This window comes from Zeus faber, assembly GCF_960531495.2.
Source record: "Zeus faber genome assembly, chromosome: 3".
Lineage (NCBI taxonomy): Eukaryota > Metazoa > Chordata > Actinopteri > Zeiformes > Zeidae > Zeus > Zeus faber.
Window position 1 is genome coordinate 16,330,687 of NC_137190.1, and position 25,000 is coordinate 16,355,686.

General features: G+C 42.9%; 1 protein-coding gene across 1 annotated transcript in view; it reads left to right on the forward strand.

Annotated features, from left to right (window-relative positions):
• Nucleotides 1-25,000, forward strand: part of LOC307228611 (CUB and sushi domain-containing protein 1-like) — a gene marked incomplete at its 3' end in the record, with an annotated part of 336,038 nt that overhangs the window by 128,874 nt on the left and 182,164 nt on the right. Inside the window, exons 4-5 of the mRNA XM_079998326.1 lie at nucleotides 2,314-2,521; nucleotides 24,464-24,576. Of these exons, the coding sequence (XP_079854452.1) occupies nucleotides 2,314-2,521; nucleotides 24,464-24,576 (321 nt within the window). The remainder of the gene's footprint in view (nucleotides 1-2,313; nucleotides 2,522-24,463; nucleotides 24,577-25,000) is intronic.

A 25,000-nucleotide genomic window follows, 5' to 3' on the forward strand; every position in this document is an offset into this window, starting at 1 on the left:
TTAACCTGTGCTGTCAGCATGCTGGGCATACATCACAGAGTGTTTGTGCCATTGCATCGAGGTCAGAGTTAATCTGCAAGTGGAGTTCAACTTCTTAACCTGCGATGCAACTCTTTATTCATTCTTAAATCGCCAAGAACTGCTGCAATAACTCTGTCCTGTGGACGACCTGTAGGATGACGAGAGCACAGTTTTTTGCTGTACATAACCACCACCAATCCCCCTCTTGGGTGAACTATTTTACCCTGTTTGGGTTTATAAACAACTGATCACTACCCCAAGAGGGGGAGAATCACCACGGGTGAGACAAATAAACATAGAAACAAACAACAACATGTACATGGAAAAACATAAACATAGAAACAAACATGTACACAGAGAAACACAGTTAATTAAGTCTAGGAAAACTGGAACAGCAATTGTGCACGTGGCCTCTTCCTGTCATAGTTATGGCAGTAAATGAGGGAGGAAAGAGAGTGAAAGTCCGCAGGAAGGCCCCGAGCACCTCGGCCGGCAGCCACAGAAGACGCCCCCGAGCGAAGCCGGAAGCCTGCGGAGCAACCCCCACGCCCGGCCCCGAGGACCATAACCCAGTCCGGGGGAGCACGAGGAGGCGAGCCGGCGGGACCCCCATGCCCACCCGTGCCCCCGTGCCAGAGCGAGGCCCGCCAAAACACAGCCGACCAGATGCCCCACCCGGCCGCGGGCCCTGAGCGCCCATCCACGTAGCCGAGTGTGCTCAGCTCAAGGCACCCGGACGTGAGCCCCGCCGACACCAACAGGCCGCAAGATATATGGGCCCGGCACCTGCTGCAGAGAAGCCGTGCAACCCACTACGGCAAGCACTACAGCACTTGAGTACAGCCGACAGGGGGCCCACCCAACCACGCCCCCACGCCAACCCACCAGCGCCCCATCACCACAGAAAATCCCAGTGCTCAATATGTGCTGTTGGCAATTGCAGTTTAAATCGTGGGGTGTGGGGCTGGTATCACTCGCACCCCTCCTGCCCCACAGACCCTGGTCTGGTGGAGTGTTGTTTGGAGTAAGATTTGTGTGACAGTGTATGTGTTCTAGGTTAGTATGAGTGGAATTAAAATTTTGGGACGGAGGAACACGTCAGGGCAGGAGCGTGACAGGCATTTACTCTAAATTTGACCATGAATCCTGACAGCCACTGTAAGTTGGTGAAACATATAAAATATGTTGTAAATGTGAGTAAAATTGCCTACACTAGACATATGGTTGTTCCACCCAAATGGGTAAAAGAGTGATAATCCAGCTAGCAAGGCACGGCTATGTGAGTCGAAGGCTATATAGATGTTTCCTCAAGCTAACTAGCTAATTAACCAGCTGGACATTATTTCTAATGAGACACAGGAAAGTAACAACAAAGATCTGCTTCCGCGTTGTTCACTTCTTATTACCATCCCTTTGGCAAACGGGCTGCAGCGTGGGGGCACTGCTCGGGCTGCTGGATCCGGAAGTTTATTTCCCCAGAACAGACAGCGAACGGACGCCTCTTCTCGGCCCAGTTCGTCATTAGTCATGTTTGGGAATCGAATCAACTGGCTCACTTCAAAGGGTCGTCCTTTTTTATCCATTTGCGAATAGGCCTTCACTACACAGAATCCTGGGAGTCGTCTGGATAATGAAGCTATACCACGGGATGATGTAATGAACCCCCTTTATGAATATTTTATAGCCCCATTTTGGAGAAATCACATTTTTCCATCAGATCGTTATCCCAAATCGCCCAAAATACTACACTCTAAGCCTCATCTGAAGATACTATGGTGGACAAGCATAAGCTGCACAATCAGTCTTGCTAGTATTGCTGTATGGTCGACGAGTAAAAGTCAATTCTACTGTAATGGCACAATTGACCCTGACTGATATTATGATTTGAAATTGTTAACGTATTAGAAAAGGAGAAGTAGTAGAATACAGTATGCATCCATACACTTCAATCGCTGATATGGAGCTCGACAGAGTTCAAACTTTAACTCCCCTGGCATGGACAACAAATCTTAGTTCTCAGTGTTCTCAATGCAATGGTCTTTGGGATTTTTAGCTGACTTACCTCCTAAAATAGTACATATTCTTTGGACACACTTGACAATAATTGTTTATTTTCCCCATAACTCTATGGTGTCATCGAGGGGGTATTCACTTAGTATTAACTAATCCCGTTTCTGACACCTGCACCGTGAGGGAACAGGATGTTATTGTTGTTGAGATCACCATCTACAGCCAACACAGGAAGCGCTCTGGAGCTGGGACGCTCAACGTCGTCTCCCATTCTTTCCTCAGCGGAGGGAGCTTGTGGCGGTACGTTACGAGGGACGGCGGGTTCCATAGCGAGCCCCGCTTACCCCGGCGAGTATGAGAACAACCTGGACTGCACGTGGTCCATCCTGGCAGAACCGGGAGACACCATAGCTCTGGTCTTCAGCGACTTCCTGCTGGAGGACCGATACGACTTCCTGGAAATCAGCGGGACGGAGGCTCCGAGCATATGGTGAGTCAGGGAGATGGATATTCACAAATAAATAGCATGGAAGGTTATTTCATTTCATAGAAATATGCAACATGCAACTGTGTAAATGTGTCTTGGAAGTAAGACGCCAGCAGCCTCGAGTACGCGTTGGGACGGTGGTTGGCTTGTTCCCATTGAGGAGGTCAGTCGTTGCCGTTTTCTTTAAATTCGACACTCCTGGGAAAGCGCTCTGTATTCAAAGCCGGCACCGTGGTGTTAAAGGGATTTTGTTTCGGGAGGATAGATACATCAACTCAATAGATTTGGTACTCAACTCCCGCCGCTGATATGACTGATATGTTTGCAGCCCATGGGTAAGGTGGTAAATTGTCGTTTTCATTTTCCACGGTTGTCCTAAAATATTGGAATTCCCTGCCTACGACGGCTCTCTGTCTTGCTTTGTGCGTTCGGAGGGCTGTCGGCGTCCCTGACGATTTGTTCAGGGTGTCAACCTCATGAAATGTTCAGATCACATCCCGGGCACTACAGCACAACGCTTGGCTGCAGCAAAGTGTTTGGATGTGCTCTGCAAAGTGGAGCCAGTTTAAGGGTCAGACAAAACAACCCCAAAATGGCCGTTAAAATCGGTTGACCTGAATGTTGAGGACTTTCACGCGAGCAGTGGTGGAAAAAGTACTTGAAGGCCACACTTGGTTAAAAGAATAGATATCTTACTAAAAAACGACTCTGGTAAAAGTGAACGTCACTCACTTTAATAGTACTTGAGTAAAAGTCTTAACGTAGCTGATGTTGAATGTACTTGCCATAAAAGTAAAAATAAAAGTAGATGCTGCGGAGAATAAAAAAGCTGGTGTAATAAATCAGTCTGTCTCAATAGTACGTTGCTTTGTAACAAGGATCCATATTTATTAATATTATTCATTATTGAGATTTTCAAGGACACACTTTCTCAACAATGAAAAGCAAAAACAGTAAATTCCCTCTCTCCATTTTGGCGATGAAGGCATGAACACCACCTTAGGGAACTTACATCGGAGAATCCATCACACTGAACACGAACAAGGACAAGAGGTCACCACAGGTGAAGGAACTGTATTATAAATCACGGTTTCAGCTTTGTAACAAGGACCCATCTCATTATTAATGACACTTTCATTAATTTAGCTCTAATGATTTGTGGTTTATCTTCAGAAGTAGTTGGTTTTCAAAGTTTAAAGGATTCGGCCTCGCTCTTCTCGGGCAGAAGACAGGTCGCCCGACGCTGAATAGTCTTAGGTGTGTCTCAGCTTCACAGGAAGCTGGCAGACAGCTGCGAGGGATTTCAGCAAGTCCATGTGATCTGCTCAACAGGCCAAGTAGCCGTCCCGTTGTTAGGAGCTATCTTGTGTGCCACATGTCCTCGGGGCAGAGGTGACGTCCTCTTCATCTGAGGAGCTGGACCTGGCGGCATCACCGAGCTGCAGGGAGGTTTCTTCCATGTTCACTTTGATGCATTCGATTCCTGAAATACATGGGGGACGCACATATAAATTATAGCATCAGTCGAAGTCTCCCAACATACCGGGACCCCAATCTCGGGTTTTAAAGGGATAACACACATTTTTTTTGAGACAGGGGCTGTTCTGCTACCTTACTTTGGTCACGTTGTTCAGAATTTGGGTTTAAATATGTGGTTCTCAAAGCTGCAGAGTATGTATGTAACATGTACGGCAATAGTCTTTTTTTTTTTTTTTTTTTTTTCCCATTAATCCCACGTTGTCTTATCCATTTTGATTGTGGCGTCACCCTTCGTCCACGTTGTTCGGAAATTTCGGAAGAGGAATCAAAGCTGCGTTCAACTCTGGTTCTCCTGACATATGGCCAAAGTGATTGTTTACCAGCTGTAGAGCATTCACCAGAGGCTTACAGTGCTTCAATGGCAACTTGATTTTGTCAAGTTTGGAGGTCAGCAGGTTGATCGTTGTAAGTATATATATATATATATATATATATATATATATATATATATATATTGGTTATATATATATTTGTCACGTTTTGGTGTTATTGTTAACTTCAACGTGTTTCTTGAGGTTAGATGGTGAGTTTTTAATAGCCAATATTTTTGTATTTTTCGGTACACATACAGTAAGAGGGACTTCATGCTGCTTGGCTGTGGCTCTGGTTCAGTCTCTGGGACGCGCCTGTGCTTGTTTAGTAGCAATGCCGCAAAAACACAACTTAAAAGGGGCAGGGTTACCAGGTCTCCATCCATCCCCCAACCCACAAACAAACAAACAAAAAAAAAAAAAACTTGTTTCAACACTTAAAAACCGCGGACCTGGTTACTCTGAACATACGCTTGGCGGTGTTTGTTTACACACTTTTCCTCCCATTTTATCTTGCAGCGCGTAACCAAGGCGTTCATGGGAAATGTATCGGCGTAACACTTTTTTGAGGCTAAATGTAGTGAAGTAAAAGGAAAAGTTGACAGTACTTTGTTACTTTACACAACTGCATGTCACGGCGAGTCGCCTCACGTATCGGCTCAGATCCAAGCACTTGGAAATTCATTTGGGACCTTTAGCTCTTGATATAGGGGTCATAAAAATATTAAGTATTTCTTTATGTCATCGTGAATTATTGACGCATTTCTCAATCCTTGTAATAGTTGTTCGAGCGCAACCAGAATTATCCCGTCAGGGCGAGCAGCGGTCGCCAAGGTGATCGACCGCAATGTCATTTTTGTCCAATTTGGAGGCGTGTCGAGTGCACTCTTGTTTTTCTGATGATTCTCTTTTTCTTTCTTAATTACCGGGCACGCTCTCTGCTGCACTTATCATCTCACAAAGAAGTTTACGACGCGACCGTGGAACACCCCGCTCTTCATTCATGAATAAGCACCAGGCTGTAGGCTGCAGCTGGGGAGAAACTCTCCAGACAAAAGGGATCAGTGCAGAGTTAGTAATGGCTGTAGTGTCTGTGAGAAAATCACACCATCTCCACCTGGCTGGACACCATTACGCCGGTGAGCACGCCCTTTTCTAATCCAGCGCTTATTGGTGACACATATTCAATACGTCTGGCGTCACGTTTTCAACAACACCCATAATTGAGAGTCAGAGTCAATGAGGAATGGAACACAGAAGTTACCCCGTGAGCGCTGCAGAAAATTGTGCAAAAAAGTGTTCAGAGCTTCCTAATTCAATCCCCATGTGGAGAATAATACTGGTACGTTGTTAATATATCACATTAATCCTTTAATGAAAAAAAATATTATACAAAACACATTTGATCTGTATATACATATATCAATATATAAATATATAAATTTCCTTTTTTTTTTGATTGGACCAAATTGATGGGAGACATTTTATGTTAACTAGCGCCTAGCAAAATGACCCTGGGAGACGTGGGGGCAGAGCTATAGACGTAGCGACGGACAGGTAAATAACAGGAGAGAAAAGGGATAAAAGGATAGAATAGATGGAAACGGATTGAAGATAATACCATGTTTAGTCCTGACACCAGCAGAGTGAGGCACATCAGCCATACCGTTCTACTGATACCCTGTGTGTGTGTGTGTGTGTGTGTGTGTGTGTGTGTGTGTGTGTGTGTGTGTGTCACTGCATATGGCAAGCTGGCGTGTGCATTCATTTGTGTGCATGTGTGTGTGTGTGTGTGTGTGTGTGTGTGTGTGTGACAGGTCTTAAGTGGCCCTCTGACAGCGTGAGCACAGACGATAATTTCTTTAGGCACTGACAGCTTGCACACACACACACACACACACACACACACACACATACGCACGCATGCACGCACACAAACACACATACGCACGCATGCACGCACACACGCACACGCACGAGCGCGCACACACACACACACACACAGTATAACTTTCAAGGACTGTTGTCAGTCCGTCCTCTGCATTGCAGGGAAGATGGTGAGACTCTACTCAGACTCCAGTCAGATTTTAAAAGCATCAAAACTGGTTCCCAAATTACTTAGTGGGAAGGAACCAAGACCGAGCAGCTGCAGCATTTCCACCCTGAGTTATGATCCAAGCTGTATTTCTTCATATATTTAGTTGATCAGGTAGTAGTTAGCATAGTCACTATATAGCTTAGACTATATTTTCATTATGTGACACCACCATGTCTCCAAAAAAAACCCCCACAAAATGGCCTGGCTAATACAATGTGCGGCAGTTTTTGAATTATTTACATGTCAGAGGTAAAAAAATCCGGTGACAAAAACAAAAATGTGACCAATCGCAGTCTGTTAAACCACTGGAGCTGTTGGTTGGAAAGAAAGATTACATCAGCAGTATGAGCTTTGGTTCCGAAGTCAAAGAGTTCATTATCCATCCATTACCAGATTCGTACCATTGTCAACCATCTTGTGATGTCCGGCTGCCCACATTGTCAACCACTTTTTACAAATAAAAAAAAGTCATTTTCTATCTCATTAAAAATACATTATTATTATTGTTGTTATTATTATTATTAATATTATAGTGTTCCGTTGCTAGGATCAGGTCGTTAAGCTAATTGGTGGATAAGCGAGGACCCGCGTTATTTCACGATGAGGGGGCGTGGCCATTGCGAACGCTAGTGTAGTGAATACTGCCAGACTGCGGGAAGGAGACTGAGACTGAGAACGGTGACGCGAGATGAGATGTAGTATATAGTATTGATGTACTAGATATACTGTAGTATATCTAGTGTATATAGTATATAAAGGTTGACTCTGGGAGGCTGTGCACGCAGCACGCACGCCGCGGTACTGTACACAGCCCACAATACAGCTTGGTCGGCGAGCTGGTCCTAAGTCTGAACGGTCGTTAAACAGGTAAGTCGTTAAGTGAGGGCTACCTGTATTATTATTATTATTTTTATTATTATTATTATTGATATCACTTAATATTGAAATATGGGTTATAGAAATCAATGAATCATAAAAATTATTATATTTCGGCAACCCTTTTGTCAGTCTTGGCTACCAACAGCTTGATACATGGTTGCCAACATGGCCACCTCTTCTAAAAGTTTAGCTGGGGGCCATGCAGCAGCCGTCCCAGCTGTAAGTGAAGACATATTTAAAGTCAGCCCATGAATAATTTTGAAGTGTTGTGGGTGGAGCAGGCAGCAGCAGGTCATTGTGGAGCTGAGCGACGGCTGACAGCTCCTCTTCCTGTTTACCGAGCGCTCCCTCTGATTGGCCGTCCCCAAAGCAATTTCCTGTTTCATGTTCCTGTCGGCTTTCTGCCACGATGGATGTCAGATTGACGGGCTGTCACGCCGCCGCATGAACATGTGCATGCAAGTCCACACACACACGCACACACACACGCACACACACGCACACACACACACACACACACGCACACACACACACACACACACACACACACACACACACACACATGCACACACACACACACACGCACACACACACACACACACACACACACACACACACACACACACACGCATCCATGTGCAGAACTTTGTGTCAGCTTATCTTGGCTTTACCCGGAAATTACTAACTTATATTCTTAGACTGTTATATTCAGGTAAATTATATATTACATTTATGTTAATCGCCTTCTATTATATTCAATAATATAATGTACAATTTTGCAGTGGTGGAAGGAGTACTCAGACCTTTCACTTAAGTAAAGGTACAAATAGCCTGACACAAATGGTACATTTTTAAGTACCACATTGACATTTATGTAGGTCAAAGTACTTAACCTTAACCTAACTACTCTTAAATGTACTTAAAGTATTAAAAGTAAAAGTACTTGTTATATCCAGTGCCCTGATATAACGAAGCCTATACTGTAATATAGCATCAAGTGCTTCCCTGCCTTTTAAATTCATATTCTGATTACAATTTACAAAAAATATGCAGTATAGGTGACACGGAACTGTAAAATAACTATTTAATTATTTAATTATTTAATTATTAATTGATGTCATCAGACATAAATAAATAATAAATTCACGTTTTTCTTTTACTTAAATAACGCAAGTTTAGATATTAGATTTGACACGTAACGGAATAAAAGTCAAAAACTGCCCTCTCTAGAATCGCTTCCCCATAGATTCACAGAAGGGTTATGAACCCGTCGATGAGATCACAGGATCTGTAACAGTTGTCTGCATTCCCAAACAACGGAAAATAAAGATAATCAGTTCATGCCTTTCATTAGGAGTGTTAAAGTGATGTTTTAATAGTTGGTAATTAGAAATCGTCTAAATCGTTAGTTTTTGGGGTTTTTTTGTTTGTATTTGTTTGTATGTTAACATTATCACAACACATTATGTTTTGAAATCATTGGTTTAAACATAGTGTGTGACGCAATGTGACCTTTGCCTGTAAAAAAATTACATTCACACATTAGGGAATTATCAGCAGCCAGTTAAAAGAAATGAAGTGCACAAAAACTCTGCCTCCTCCACCATTCTGAGAAGAAGAGACACTCAAACTCCTCCTCCTCCTCAATCTAGTGTTTAAATGGAGCCATTGACCAGGTATCGATAGGCAGGACCTAACTCGGGTTTCAGAACTTTAAGTTTCAAGTTTTTCATTTATGTTTTTTTTAATTTTTGTTTCCTTTTCATTTTTCAAGTCTTTGTTTTCGCTGGGGTCACGCTCAAAATTAAATTAAAATTCACAAAACAAGCCTGCTCCAGCCACTCAGCTGAAGAATTTAAACTGAAGTGTTTTCTTATTTTCTTTCTTTTGTTTTGTATCACTTAACCTCGCTTCTTTTTTTTTTCTTTTTTTTTGCAACATTACATTATTTTCTTCTTTGTGTTTCAACCGATCAACGAAAGATTCAAGCCTGACTGATTAAGTTAGTGTAGTCAGATTCATTTGATTCCACACTGAACCACAACAAGAGAAGCACACGGAAGCCATCAGAATTCAGCCCGGATGTCGTCGGAGAATCGAAACAGTTTGCAGGGACCGACTCCATGCCAGTGAAACCACGGCCCCCGGGGCATGCCGCACCGGAGCCTCCCCAACCCTGCCCAAGCCTTCCAAACCCTCGACCGCTGACTCCTCCACGATGTGGCTGCAAATCCCAGGCGAAAGAGACCGGCTTCCCTGAATACCCACGGACTCCACTCGGCCCACGTAAGCTCTGAGAGCCCACTGAAACCCCACTCCACGATCCGTCAGGCGAAATGCTCCCAAATTTGCCTCTTGATACGGGTTGATGTCAAATTCAATTAATTTCTCCTTTATAGAGAAGTTGGTTAGTTATAGCTCGTAGTGTGCACCTCGTTTTATTATTTTTATGAAAGAGTCACATCGTTTCCTACCTCGCTTTTGTCTCTGAGTTAAAGTGTGTCACCAATTTTGAATCCTGTATTCATTTGCTTATTTAATTTATCATTTTTTTTACTATCTTCACTTTCATATATTTTACTCTTGTTTATTTTTCATTAATTTTCATTATCATTTATTTTCGCATTATTTATTTTACTATTATTTAATTCATTCAAGTTGATTAGTGTGATAAATTAGATCCCATTTATTGGAAAGAAGTTGTCTTTTCCTTGAGGTGAATACAGTAAATGTATCAGGCCAAGAACTCCAATTCTTGAGACTGATCAATTATAGTTAATTTGGTTTATATTATTTTCCTTTTGTAATAAAAAAAAAGGGGCGGTGCCCTGTTAGCAAATATAATTTAATATGATATTTTAATAGTTTAATAAAAAAATGCTACATATATTGATCCCCATTTTAACGAGTGCAAACTTAATTCTTAATGTGGTTATGCTACAAGAGCATTAGGAAACTACTTACTTTAAACCAACCCCTCCTGTAAGTATCAAATTTCCAAAGCATTTCTTTTTTACCGGTGTGTATGAATTTAAATTGTGGTTTTAACATTTAAAATATAGTACTTTTTGCCTGGATAGAAAGATGCAATTCAAATGGATTCCCCTCAAACGTAGGGGGAAGCTATCATTCTGTGTTCTCCGAGCGGGTGAAGAGGGGAATATTTATTTCTATCTATTTTCACCTTCCTTTCTCCTCTACCTGCCCTCCACCCCACTCTCTCTCTCTCTCTCTCCCTCCTCCTCTCCAAACCTTCTGACCTCCTACCTCAAATTCCCCTTTTTTTTTTTTTTTTGCCCCCTCTCACCCTCCTCCCTGGCCTTCCGACCCTCCCTCAAGCTATCCGTCCTTCCCCTCCCCTCTTACCTCGTTCCCGGGCCCCCTTTTCTTTCCCATCGGCCTCCGTCCATCCTCCGCTCCTCCCACTCCATTTCCTCTCTGTCCTCCCTTTACTCCCTCCAGCTCTGCCCTGTCAACACTGCCGTGCAATTTTGGTTCTGCTCGTCTCTTTTAAACCTTCTCTCTCTTCTCTCGGTCGTCCACTCTTACCCGATAATGTATGAGGAAAACTGATTTTAAGGCCAAAGCCTACTAGTAAAACTGGAAAATACTCTGGTTGTCCTCAAAATTTTCTTTGTCTGCCAATTATTTTTTAAGGCAAGTAGCATGTATATTGGTTCACCATTGTTGGCTTAATGTATCCTTATCCCTTTTAATTGTGCGTAGTTATTTTATAATAATAATGATAATAATAATAATAATAATAATAATAATAATAATAATAATAATGTTATTATTATTGTTATTATTTTATTTATTTATTTTTATTTTTATTTTTATTTTTATTATGTTTCGGTCACATAACTGTTTCCCTTTTACTTTTATGACAGATGCAAACAAATCCTCCTTAATTCTGCTGCTGTAATGGCCTGTCACATTTCAGTCTTTTGCCAAATCTTGTTTTGTTTGACTACTTTTGCTGTTTCATCGGGACATTCTGTCAATTATATCCTACCAGAAACAAAATGAATCCCTTTTTTTTTTTTTGTTACAAATGCAGAAATCTATGTATTCTCATTAAATAATGTGGGTATTCTAATCAGAACGTGTTCTCCATTTCTTAGTTTCAATTCATTAGACGTTCTCTGTGTCCAATTAATTAGATAAACCTTTTCAGGCTTTATTACACACACACAGTTGTCATGGTGTAACTCCATGGTAATAACAAATTATACTGCACCAACTCCACCGCATGTTTTCTTTAGCCAAAAACAAAATGTCTTCATGTTCATTCTTTGGTGGGTGCTTCAATATTATTGTTGAGAGAGAGACAGAGGTGAAAAACAAGAAAGAAGAAGACCAGTCAGGCTGGACCAGACCAGGTAGAGCAGCTGTCTTTCATTCTAAAGATGCTGTGTCACTGGAAAGTTTAGGATGGTACAATGCAGTCGTACCAAACAGAGAAGGAGACGCTTGCTGGTGACCAGTGACTCAAATCAGCTAATAAAAAGCAACGCACACTTGTTGTGTTGGTGATATTTAATTTTGAACGAAAGACACACCAAAGCAAGGTAGGAAATGATTTATGTGCATTATGTCTGTAAAGGGAAAAAAAAAAAAGACATTTCCTTTTTCTTCTCAGTTCTCACTGACAGAAGTGCATGTGGCATCTCTCTGAAGCTGTGTTGCTTGGATGAATTATTTGTGTGTTATGTCATTATTAGATTATTTATAAATCCGCTGCCAAACTGTTATTTCAGTGTAGCAAACAATTGTTATTTTTATTTATGGTTTATCGTAGATCTATCTATTAATGAAGTGTTTTATTAAATGCAATTATTTATTATTAATAATAATAATAATTATTATTATTATTATATATTATAATAATTATATATCTATATTATTGTATGATCATTATTATTTCCAGAAAGTTATGTACAATATTTGGTACAATTTTGTGAAAAAAAAAAAGGTGTGCATTATAGCCTAGGTATTTCTGTTTCACTATATAGTCGGTATTTGCTAGTGTGTTCTCACTTGCAACAGCCGAGGTCCAGAGGTCCTATCCTGGTGGATTTGGATGTTCTGTCTGTGTTTGTCTGGGTTTCTTTGTTTTCCTCCTGGGTGGTGTCCAGTGATCTCTCCGTCCTCTAGAGGCAGTTTGCATCTCTTCTGTGTTTACGTGGCTTCCCACCAGTTACTGCGGTTTTCCTCCCACCCAAGGGGGAGAAAGTCACCTGCCTCTTTGAGATTTTTATAGTCAATTTCTGACATGGATTTTATCCAGGGGTGCTTGTGAAAATTGGCTTTGAGAATATCCACTATATCAAGCCGATATACCAATGAACAACAATGTGCAAAAGTAAAATATATATACATACAGTATACTATATATATATATATATATATATATATATATATATATATATATATATATATATATTTTATATATATTTTTTTCACTATTGGTTTATTTGTTTTGCCGTCTTTATTTGTCTCTTTGCAAACAGGGTGTTTGGCTTCGGGCACACTCCTAGTAAACAGAGGTCTTTAATTAGCCATTTGTTTCAAATTGAAAGCATTTTCATGAAATAACTTGTAAACGTATAATTATCAAGATTATCGGGGTTTAGCCCTGGGTGCTAAGCGTGAAGCGTGGGGCATAGAAGCTGCTGTACATTGCACACTGACTCAGTTTGGACCTTGAAACGCAACATCCTGCCCTGACCCAGTGTAAGCTACGGTACAGTGATAATATCAGTTATTGGTGAATAAACCCTTAAGAAGGTGGGTGAATTCATTATTTAACACTGTCGAATAAGCATGATTCAACTTAATTTTACTCGCTACCATCCATTGTGGGGTTGGTTGTTTTTTTTTTTTTGTTTTTTTTTGTGTTTGTCGCTCTTTCCTGTTGTCACAGAAGGCATAAAGAATAATAAATGACCTTGCCAGCGCACGTCGTCGTAGTCGCGCTCTTCCTCCGATCCATCTAACTTTCCTTGGCTTTACATTGCTTCTCTCCCATTTCTGGCAGTTTATCTTCTCTCACTTTCTCTCACATTTTTTTTTTGTTACATATTTACAATCGTTTGATGTAAAATTGAATAAAAAAACACACACTCTGCTCCAGACAGGTGGTGTGGGATAGTGTCTCCTCGAACAAAATGTCTGTTTCTCCCATCATCCCGCTGTGGTTGATGCTTCAATCATCCTACCTACCTTTGGCAACCCGGTGTTTGTTCTTAATAGTGGCTGGGGATCCACTCCATGTCTCGTCTGTGTATAAAGCGGTGAATGAATCCAAGGCGCGCCAAGGATCTGATCACTCAAACCGCATCTGTAGTTGCTGTAGCGTGAGTACAAACACATCTTTTAAATGCACCAGAATGTATGAGTCACTCCCCGAGAGGCGTTTTTTTTTTTTTTTTTTGCCAATCGACAATCGCAGCCGTGGCACGCGGGTGTTCACCGGGACCCGACTCCCAATCGCGAACAGGAAGAGCAGACGGCCACGCGTCGCACACGTGCCTTCAAGCCCGACGGTTTGCCCGGCGGTTTGTCCCTCGGTTGAAATGCGGCTCTTAACAAGCGACTTGTTCGAACCCGACGATATAAATCAATTTGACGGAATTAAATGATTCTGAGAATTCACAACTCAGAGTTGAACCAACCCCCCTGACTCGGGTCCCACCGACCGAATCAAACGATCAAAGAACAGGAAAATTAGGACAGATCTTTTTCCTGAAACCCTAGTTCGCAGGTATATGGGCCTTTTTTTTTTAAAGGTGGTATTTTCGCTGCGAGATTTTTCTAAACTCCCGTTTTCTGAGTTATTCGTGTGAAGCGGAGGTTTCGCGCCTGACGATGACGTCACAACCTCAGTTTACACACGGGCAATTGTTGTTCCACACATTGAGCATGCGCCAGAAGCCTACACACAACGGCGAACTACCGGTCTGTTTACGTGTGGCTGGTACTGTCAGGGTTAACGTAGAGTATTCTCCCGAAAATATCCCGTATTTTTTAACCTTTATAAAATTAAAAAAGTTTGGCGCTGCCGCAATCTCCTCATATCTCCCCGTTTCTCCAAACAGAACCAATAATAACAGCGTTTTTTTTTTCTTACAGCAGATGTATTTATTGTCATTGGAAGGAATAAAAAACAACGGTGCGTAACGGGGAGCTTGAAACTGGGAAAGTCCAGGACAAACCGGGACGTCTGGTCACCGTAGTTGAAGTACATCTTTCCAACTAGTGTTACTTCATCATTACTCCGCCTTGCGGACGTGTATAAATACACTGCGGCCAGTAGTTTTCGACCCACCTCCCCGTATGGGGACAAAGTACACTGTTGCCGCGCCGTGTTGTTGTGGTATTTGCCGCTCAAGAAGGAGCCCGTCATCAGCCCATGTTCTTCGGCCGTTTGGACTGGTTCCGAGCAGCGGTGGTGCAGGTGCTTCTGCCTGGTTTAATGACTCATTTTGAAGTAAACACCCTGACGTAGAAATAAGTGGAGGGAAAGCTCGAAAGCTGATCGGGCGGCAACGGCAAAGGAAAAATCTAACGGCCCCGTTGGTTTGCTTTTACAGAAAAAGCCAAACTATTATTGGCCCGTCGAGATGGGAAGTGAAATTGGATCTTGGGTGGTTCGAGTGGCTTTTTTTGGAGATGCATTTATTTGAAGTGAGTGTACTTTTATTGTCAACAGGACCTTCCCCACAATCAAAAACATTTGTAAAAGTTGAAATAATAAAAAAAAAAAAGCATAATACTTCTTTCATTGCACGCTCCTCAGTGCTGGTTCCGCAAGTGAGTGTTGATGTTCCTGTCAACTCAGTGTATTATGTTATTTTTTGTCAGTAAATGAGAGCAGACGTTTTAGCACATCATCACCATTTCCTCCTGCGTCAGTATCCAGGTGAATGTGGGAGCCAAAATCAGTTTGTTTCTCAACGCATCGTCATTATATTGTTGCTGACGGTACTCAAACCATCACAGATATGCACTTGAATAATATCCGGATTAAAGCAGCACAATGTCGTACTGTATCCCCAGCTTGCTTGACACCAAAGACGAGCTACAGATGAGGTAGGCTTCGATTTTTCGCTGGTGACTCTCCTGCAGACGGCCAGGTCTAGCCCAGAACACATTTCAATCTTCATCAAATTAACGAGACTGTTAAAAAAAAATAAAAAGATGAAAAAAAAATTGGGTTTTACTTTTCTCCTATAACTGTGTCAATACCTGACAGATCTGAATCAGATTGGGAAGAGGCTCTGCTGTGATATATTTGGGTACAAAATATCACTTGAGGTCTGAGATTTATCCAAGACTCTGAACCTCCTTTGTTGTTCGCTCCCGTTCATTCTGGAACTGTTATTTTTTGGGGGATGGAGAAGATAGGTGGAGTGTGTGTGTGTGTGTGTGTGTGTGTGTGTGTGTGTGTGTGTGTGTGTGTGTGTGTGTGTGTGTGTGTGTGCGGGCGGGCGCGCACGTGCGTGCGTGCGTGCGTGACGGGGAGCGTTAGTGTTTAGTACCTCTCTTCTCCTGTAGGGGGCAGATCTTTGCACAAACAGCCATGGAATGACAGTGTGCACAAAATGTTTTGTTATACGACTTCATCCTGATTTGATCCCCTGCTTCTCTCTCTCTCTCTCTCTCTCTCTATCATCCCTCCATACCTCCACTCTTCCCCTCTCCTCTGTACTTCTCCACCCACCCTTTCGGATCTGCATCCACCCCCTCTTGCATCTGTCCTCTATACCTCTTCCGCCTCTTCCCCTTGGAGAAGCGACTCCATATTTTCTCTCCTCTCCACCCCTCCATCCCTCCATCCCCCGCTTTCCTTGCTTTCCTTGGCACTCTCTCCTCCTCTCTTCTTATTTCCGTCACTCCACAACCAGCAATCCTTCCCTGCACTCTCGTACTTTAACTTATTGAATCTTATGCTTATTTTCTGAGTGTGTGTGTGTGTGTGTGTGAGGGGTGAACTAATTTTGAGGTTAAAATGTTGTTTTATGAGTACTATTTTTTATAGTATTAAATATATTAATAATATTATGAAGTTTATGTCATTAAAAACTGTCTGTAAGAGACGATACTGCTGATAACTTATTTGATAAGTTTAATATTAATATCAGGTTGACTTGTTTTGCAGGTGGCATTTGGCCGAATGACTCACTATTCGGCAAGTTTGCAGAGGCCTTAAACTTGTTTACTCCCTCTTCCAGCAGCTTGGCCACTGCTGGCTTACAATAAACAAATCCACCGCTCAAAAACGGAATCTTCCAGAATATTGGATTTCATAACGAGTCAAGGTGTAATAACAGGGGCAGCGCCGGGTCCAGAAATAACCCGGATCGCCATCCTCCCCCATGGTCTCTATTTTAAACTTGCCCTCTTTTTCTGCCAATTCTGCCTCTCTTTGCCGTGTCACACCTGTCCTCCGCCCCCTCCACCCTTCCTTTCACCCGCTCTCCTCACCTCCGTTCCTCCAAATCCTCGCCCTGTTCGAAGTTCCACTACGTCATCATTGCCACAACCTCCCCCCAGGGGGTTAACACGACTGTATGATCTTTGTGCTGATTTCACTTTCCCAGTTGCATCTCTTAATCCGTCGCCTCTATCTTTTTCTGCCTCCTCCCTCTAAATTCTCCCCTTCTCCAACCTGCTCTTTGTAGCGTCTCACCTCATTTAGCTTCCCATCCCTCCTTCGTTCCAACTCTTACATTTACATTTCTCCTTTTCCTCTTCTCTCGGCCCATTTCGTCATCCCCTCCCTCCCACTTTGTACTTACGGAGGACTATTCATCTTCCTTTCTTTCCTAACTTATGTTGCTTACCTCACCCCTCTCTCTCTCTGTCTCTCTCTCTCTCTCTCTCCCTCTTTCTCTCCCCCTTCTGTCTCTTCGGTGACCTCTCCTCTCTCCCTCGTTCAGTGTCAGGTCGCTCAGCAGTTCACATGAATAATGGAAGAGATGCAGCAAGGGGGGGGGGGAGGAGGAAAATAACAAATTTACTCTTTTTCCAGCCCTGGGTCTTTTTTTTTTCTTTCAAACTCAAACTTATTTTATTTATTTATTTATTTTTCGATTTTATCCGATGAAAATGAATGGGGTGCGTAACACGTGGTCTCGTGCAATTGTGGTTACGTTTCGCAAGTTGACTCGGCTTTGCCAAAATATACTTCAGCCGGCTTCAGCTTCAGCTTCAGCCGTGTGAGCTTCATGGAACACGGAACAACATGGAAACGCTGAAGAGTAAGAGTCACAATCTGTTTGTTTGGCCAAGTACATTTTCATATACAAGGTTGTGGTAAAGATCGGTGCATTGCTGAACAATTGGCATAAAAAAAAAAACGATTAATGTGTGAAAGAATACAACCAATATACAAAAATAGAAAGTTGAAAAAAAAAAATTGCCAAACATGTAAAATTGCACGCACGCACGCACACACACACACACACACACACACACACACACACACACACACACACACACACACACACACACACACACACATACCGAATATTGATTCTATGTACCACATAAGTTATGTTAGAAGGCAATAGGCAATGACTGCAGTGGTAGTATGGCTGCTAGTATGGCTATATAGGGTATACAATATAAATATAGATTGACAACTGCACAGGATGAATAAATACGTATATAATAATGGACGCATGAATAACAATTCATTAAAAGGTAGAAATGATGACTGTTAAGGCCAAGTTATTACAATGTCTACAATGTTATTACAGTATTATTACAGAAAGGATGGGCTCTGAAAAACATACGTACAATATTATCACAGGATTTGTGTCTGCAGAACCAAACTATTTCACAGCAAACATCAAGTGTGGTGGCTACTTTGTGTTCTTAGCTCACAGCTAATACGTTTTGCGAAACAGGGCAGTATGTCTGTAAGTATGCCTGTTTCACTCCCCGATCCCTCCTCTGCAGCCATTAGTGTTAAAATATAGACAATATTTTTTTCATTGTCATCTGGGCTAAATGATGATTTAAAAGTTTACTGTAGCGATCAATATTTGGTGTGCACAGTTCCGGAGGACTCCCTGAAACACCAAGGTGACATTGGAGCTCCATAATTCAGTTGCTATATATATATATATATATATATATATATATATATATATATATATATATATGACCTTGGCATCGTCTTTGAAAGTATTGCAAGGACAAGTAAGTGTGTAACTTATGTGCATGTATCACACTGAACTTGACACAACAGATAAATCAAGAAAAGTCAAGCCTTGAGTAGGAATTTACTACCAAAATAAATAACACAATGGAAGCTAAGAGAAGTTAGACCTTATCATATAAATCCTGCAGGAAAAAAACATGTGTAATTACTAATTGCTACAGGAATAGCATGAGCTTTGGCAAATTGATGAGGGCAAAGAGAATACAGAGACCCATGTCACATCACTCTGCCAAGATTTACAAATGCTGCTCCTCGCCCTGGATGTCCAGAGAGAAATGGTGAAAAGTGGGCTAGTGGGCCAAACAGGGAAAGAAGAATATAGACATACTAGGACAACATTGGGGAAAAAAAATAAACTACTTGAAATCAAATTCATTCCATTAAAAGAAGGTATATAGCCTGTGGATGTTAGACCAACCAAATTCAACTCTTGCCTGCAGATAACCTTCTGAAACCACCAGCAAAAATTATTGCCTTGTAAAAAAAGAATGCTGGTTGTGGTCTAACATCTTAAAGTCAGTTATCCAGGCTATGCATGTGAGCCTTCACTTATTAGATGGGATTATACAATCAACAAGGGATAAATCATTCTCGTTCGATGTTTCTTTCCTCTGCATGATTGATGTTTCTTGGCAGCTTTCTAATACGGGACCTAGAAAATGCCACGTGGAGAATTTATGAACCAGGCCTCAAGTCTGTCCACTCGGCCTGATTTCTATGTATACCTATGTTTCCCACCACACATTAGCTTGGGATGATTCTACAGTCGTTAACATGGATGGTGTTTAGCACGAAATTAGACCGGCCTTCCAACAACAACTGGCTCCAATTCCAGTCTTCAAAAGTCATCTTCAGGCGAAAACTTGAATATGCACCTTTGAACATTGCCAACAATCCAAAAGCAAGCCTCAGCTGCTGTCCTGTTTTGGCACAGGAGTGGCTTAGAAGGTAATCAGAGGTTTGCCGGTGCGATCCTTGAGCAAGGCCCAAACTCCTCCCTATGATCAGGTCACGTCACCGGGACTTAAGGAGGCGATTGACCATGTAGGCAGGTGCCCTATCGAGGAGTGGAGGCCTGGAGGATGGCTGCTGCAGACTGTCATTGACCGGTTTACCTTGGAAACATGGAAAGTAGGATCCTCATGGATCGCAGCAGATGGAGACAGACAGCCGCAGGGTTGATGACCCTCAAGATGGGGAATGGACCCAGGAACGGTGGAGCCAACTTTCTGGACTTTCTAGACAGCCAAACCCACTGCCCAGGTGTGTAGCAAATTGCAGGAATACGTCGTCGGGTAACCGGGCGAATGCCCAGGCCTTGTTAAATACCTCCTTTAGGTCCAGGTAATCATTGGGGAGTCTGGAAAGATCAAGAAGCTCAGAGGGAACAGGCAGACTGGGTGCAGAAGACAGGGCAGATCTGAGACAGAGGGCATGACAGTGAGCACTCCACTGCAGAATTGTTCCCGAACCCCAGTTAATGTGTGGGTTATGTTTCATAAGCCAGGGTACCCCAAGATGAGACGGTGTTGTGGTGCATGGATAAGTTGAAAGGTAAGTGTTTCAATGTGGTTACTTGACATGCCCATTAGGAGAGGAGTCGATTGATGGGTAACCCAGCAAAGGAGGTGACTGTCGAGTGCATTTGCGCGGGTGGGCTTCACCAGAGCCTCCCGTCCAATCCCAAGCTGAGGGGCAAGAATTATGTCAAACAGGTTGGCGTCAGCACCAGAGTCATTTAGGACCATGACCATATGGGTCTCTCCAGAACAGCAAAGTTGAGCATGAAGCAAAGGTTGAGAGTGCATTTCATAGTTCATTGTTTGGCTCACCAGCACCCTCTGGATGACTGGTGAGCCAAGTCTTTCACTGGACAGAAAGAGGCAAAATGGCCGTCCTGGCCACAGTACAGACACTTGTTCTCCTACAGGCGGCGCTGTCATTCTGCTGTGGAGAGGCGGTCCAGCTGAGCTGCATGGGCTCTGGGAAGGAGACTAGTTCCAAAGAGAACTGTGGAGAATGAGATGATTGATGAAGTGGAGCCAACGGAACAGCTGACAGGACTCCTTCTCTGTCCTATATTCCCGAAGACGGCCGTTAATGCGGATGGTGCGACAAGCGCATCAAGGTCTGCTGGGAGATCCCTGGCCACCTGTTCACCCTGTTCACCCTTTATGCGGTCAGAGAGTACATTGTAGAAGCCGTAAAAAGAGTGAAGAAGTGTTCCAGCTGCTCTCTGCCGCCATGGTATGAAACTAGATGGAGAAATCGGACACAGACCCTCCGCCCTGCAACAGGTTTGACAAACCTTGAGCTACCTCCCTTCCGGGAGTGATATGATTGGAAACGCTCTGGAGATCAGCCGAGAACAAATTGATCGACAGCAGATGGAAGATTGCCTCCCCCACTCGGTGGTTCCCCAGTCCTTGGCTCAAACTGTGCGCAATAAGACAATACACACCGCCCAGGATCTCTCTTTGGGAAAAGCTGAAGGCTGGAGTTCAAAGCCGTGTGAATACTGCACGTGGAATGGCCGGCAGGAACCAAAAAAATGTTGTGGTTGAAGTAAACGTACATCCAAAGCAGGTCAAGATCGAACCGGCGAAGTTACCGGTCCATGGTCCGAAATTGACAGTCTCTGGAGATGTTCCCGGATGCTCTCCATACCTCTCTTGAGGAAAGCCGGCATCTCTTGCAGTCCCTCCACTATGGAGGTAAGTTGCCGGTCCTGAAGCTGTATGGCAACGGCCTGTGCCAACAGATCACCCCGGTGAACCAGAGTTGACTGGGTTCATATTGGCCAGATTATACTGTAACTTTCACTGCTACTGGCAGGTTTGAACCCAACAGCAAGACAAAGATAAACCAAGTTGCAAGAAGGGTTCACTTTACTAAATTCAACAGACAAGGTCAAAGGTCAAAACCGGGAGATCCGTCACTCAGGCAAACAAATCAGACAAGGGGCAGGCAGGGAGTCCAAACAAAGCAGGCAAGCAGTGTCAAAAACAGGCAGGTCAGTTAAAAACAAGACTGAGTAATGCTGGAACGCTTGACGAAACCCACAAGACAATCTGGCTGCGAAAAAGGGAAGGGGACTAGAATATAAGCTGAGGGACTAATGAGGTAATGAGCTGCAGTGAGGTGACTGCATCGCAAGATGGAGTGACAGGATCTGGAATGGCAGGAGAGTTAGTGACATGGTATAATAACAAAAAAACCCAGAGTTAGGGGAATCTGTGACAAGAGGTGCTGTCCAAAGTGTTCGGGTCCACATTTCATTATCATCCATTGGGTTCAGGTCAGGTCGCATTCCAGTGCCTTGGGTCCTGGGTTTGTGTGCCATTATGTCCACTACCTGAGATGGATCTGTGAGTTAGCAGCGCTGATCACCAGAGGAAAATATGGAAGGGGTATGTGGTGTGGGGTTGCTGTGGTTTGAGCAGCCACACCTGTCTTGGGTCTAGGTAATTGGGCCTGGAAAAAGAGGTGGACGTCAGACCAATCAACAAGCAAATGGTAAATCAGTCATCTCCCACACACACGAGGAGAGCCTTTGTTATGACGTGTCCCTCTGCTCCCAGCTTGTGACATCTTGCAACTCTACAATAAACTAGTTGTTTGCAACATCTCTGCCTTTGTCTCTATGTCGGAGCGCCCTGAAAACACCAATCGGGTGTAGGCGCAGGTGCAGGCCGAACTTCCACAGGCTGCTGCAGAACATTACTAGGATATGCGTGCCATAATTAGCTAATCTTGCGATGAATTTCCTGTGTTCAGGGTTCGGGTGCAAATTTTGGGACCTGCAAAGACCTCAGGTTGCCAACTTGCAGGGCTACCTCCCCCAGCGGTGTGTGTGTGATTGGGTGAATGTGTGGTGTAATTTTGGAGAGCCCTTTGTGTCCCCTGGACTAGAAAGGGTGCTGTCCCAGTCCAGTCCATTCAGGTTGAGTGTTGTTCCCAGTTCTGGAACAGACACTGAGTGGCTTAGCTCCCTGGGAACCAAAGTGAAATATTTCATGGAGCAATGCTTTTTTCACATGGATCATCAACCAAGACAAATAGGTGACATAGATGTTCTATCGTGCAGATAGTGTGTTTGTTTTTTGACCCTGTGAGGACGTGGTGTTCTGTGCCCCTCGTACGGAACATCAAGTCCCTCGTAAACTTGGAAAAGATATATCAAAAAAGCATTAAATACATTTTATATGACAACACCGTAAAGACATAACATTTTTCGATACTTGGTTTCTCCTTCTATATACAGTATATGTTTCCAAAGTACAAAACCTAAATGTATGCTCCTCATATTACAATATAAAATCACATTTTCAAACCGCCCTTTTCTTCTTTTTCCTGACCTATATCTCCATCCACGTTCCCCTCTCTCCATCGCTGTCCAGTACACTTGCAGCGCATTGAAAGGGCAGTTTTACAGGTTCCACTCGCTCTGGGGAAACTGGTGGAACATTGGCCCCAAGGCAGAGTCTTACATCACTTCCTTTTTAAGAACTCCATTTTCCCATAGCTTTTCATGGCTGCCTTAGTGTGTTGTTGGTACCAGAATGTGAGAGACTGATGTAATACTCACCAAAGGCGACCAACTCATCCTGGTGTTGAGCAGCATTGGATATTGTTTTTTAAGAGGTGAACTTAGCTGACTTTTTACTTTTTGCTCGTTTGAATCCCTTTCTCAATTTTTTTTGCCTTCAACTCTTCCTTAAATTTCTTCTGTTGTTCTCCCTATTAGTTCCCATTTATTCTTTTCTCAGCTTTTTCTTCTTACCTCCTGAGAATTGTGTTTTGGACCCGTTACTTGAAGCTGGAATCCTTAGCTGTGCATTCATAGTGAAGTGCATGTGAGTCGTTAGAGCTTCTAAGGTTATTGCAGGGTACTAAGTGTGTGAGGCATGCACTCTATGACAGTCAAAATGTTTTGATTTACCGAACTACCTAGTTACCGACCCAAAACAATTCACAACCTCTGACCCGCAGGAAGCAAACTTCCTTAGATTCCTAAGCTGAAGGACATGGTTAGGACTGGAAAAGAGATATGCCTCAAGTTATGAATTTGCAAAATTTGAATGTAAAATAAAAGTATGCACGGAGGTTTCTAAGTTGCACATGGTAATGAAAAGAAAAAATAGGAAGGATTAGAATAGACTTTGTTATTTTCTTCTAGAGGAACAGATATCGCTTCCTTTTGAACTAATCTGTTATCTTCCAGGACAGAGAGATTTGTTGTTTGACCGTCTGAAATCATTGTGGTTTCACTCAACAATTCCCTCACAAATCGTCATTACATAACGTTGATGAATAATATTTAAGCATCACATTTTGACACCAAAATCATGAGAGTGGGACAGTTATTTTGAGAGTTTCAGTGTCTTTTCAAAGTGTTTGACTGAAAAGCTTTCAGAGCGCACCAATTTCATCCAGTACAATCCCACAATTTTCATTTGAAATTTGCTTTTACTGAAGCAACATCTGAGCCGCCATCTGAGCGGCGTCTCGGAGAAGCTGCTTGACTTTCAGTGGCAAAGGTTCACACCAGGCTCTGGCAGTGTTGATGGTTTGACGTTGGCCTTTTTTCTCTGTTGTTTCTCTCATATCCAGCGCAGTCTCTACACTACACACAATCTCAGGCTTCGAGAACATGATGAAACAGTTGCTCAGGAACCAGCCCAGCCGAGATAAATTGGCAGACTAAAATATCCAATACAATGCGACACCAACATCGGGATACAGGATGGAAAGAATTACCAAGAAACACAGTATATAGTGTTATCATTGTATGTTGTAGTTGCTCTGAATGGCAAGTACACCTCATTGTGTTTTAGTGATCACTGCTGTCCATGCATGTTTTTAATCTGCTGTTTGTTTTCCAGGCTCACAGGAACCACCCTGCCGTCTCCAGTAATATCCAGTAAGAATTGGCTCCGTCTACATTTCACCTCCGACAGCAACCACCGCAGGAAAGGATTCAGTGCCCAGTACCAAGGTACGCCTCATACCCGTGCTTGTTTCTCTCGCTCACACTTTCTTTACCTCCCTCACCCCCCCGTTTGTGTATATATTGAAGAGTTCATTTGCAAAAACCGATAGACACCACCCTCTAAAAAAACGAACTCACTGACTGAGTTGTTCTGAACACAACAACAGCTGTGAAGATGTTTTGGTGTATAAACTCACGCCGAACCTCTCCCGGCACGTCACTGGCTACCTCCATCGCTTAATCAGCGTATTAATCAGTGCGTTAGTTTCCGTGCGGCAGCACATATTTAATTGGCTGCTACAGATACAAGGCATGCTGGGGGAAAAAAAAAAAAAAAAAGAAATGATCTCTTTGTTCACTTTTTCATTTACTTGCGATTTTGCCCCCTCGTCCCTCAAATCTCTCTGCCCGTTTGACGGCGTGCGTGCGT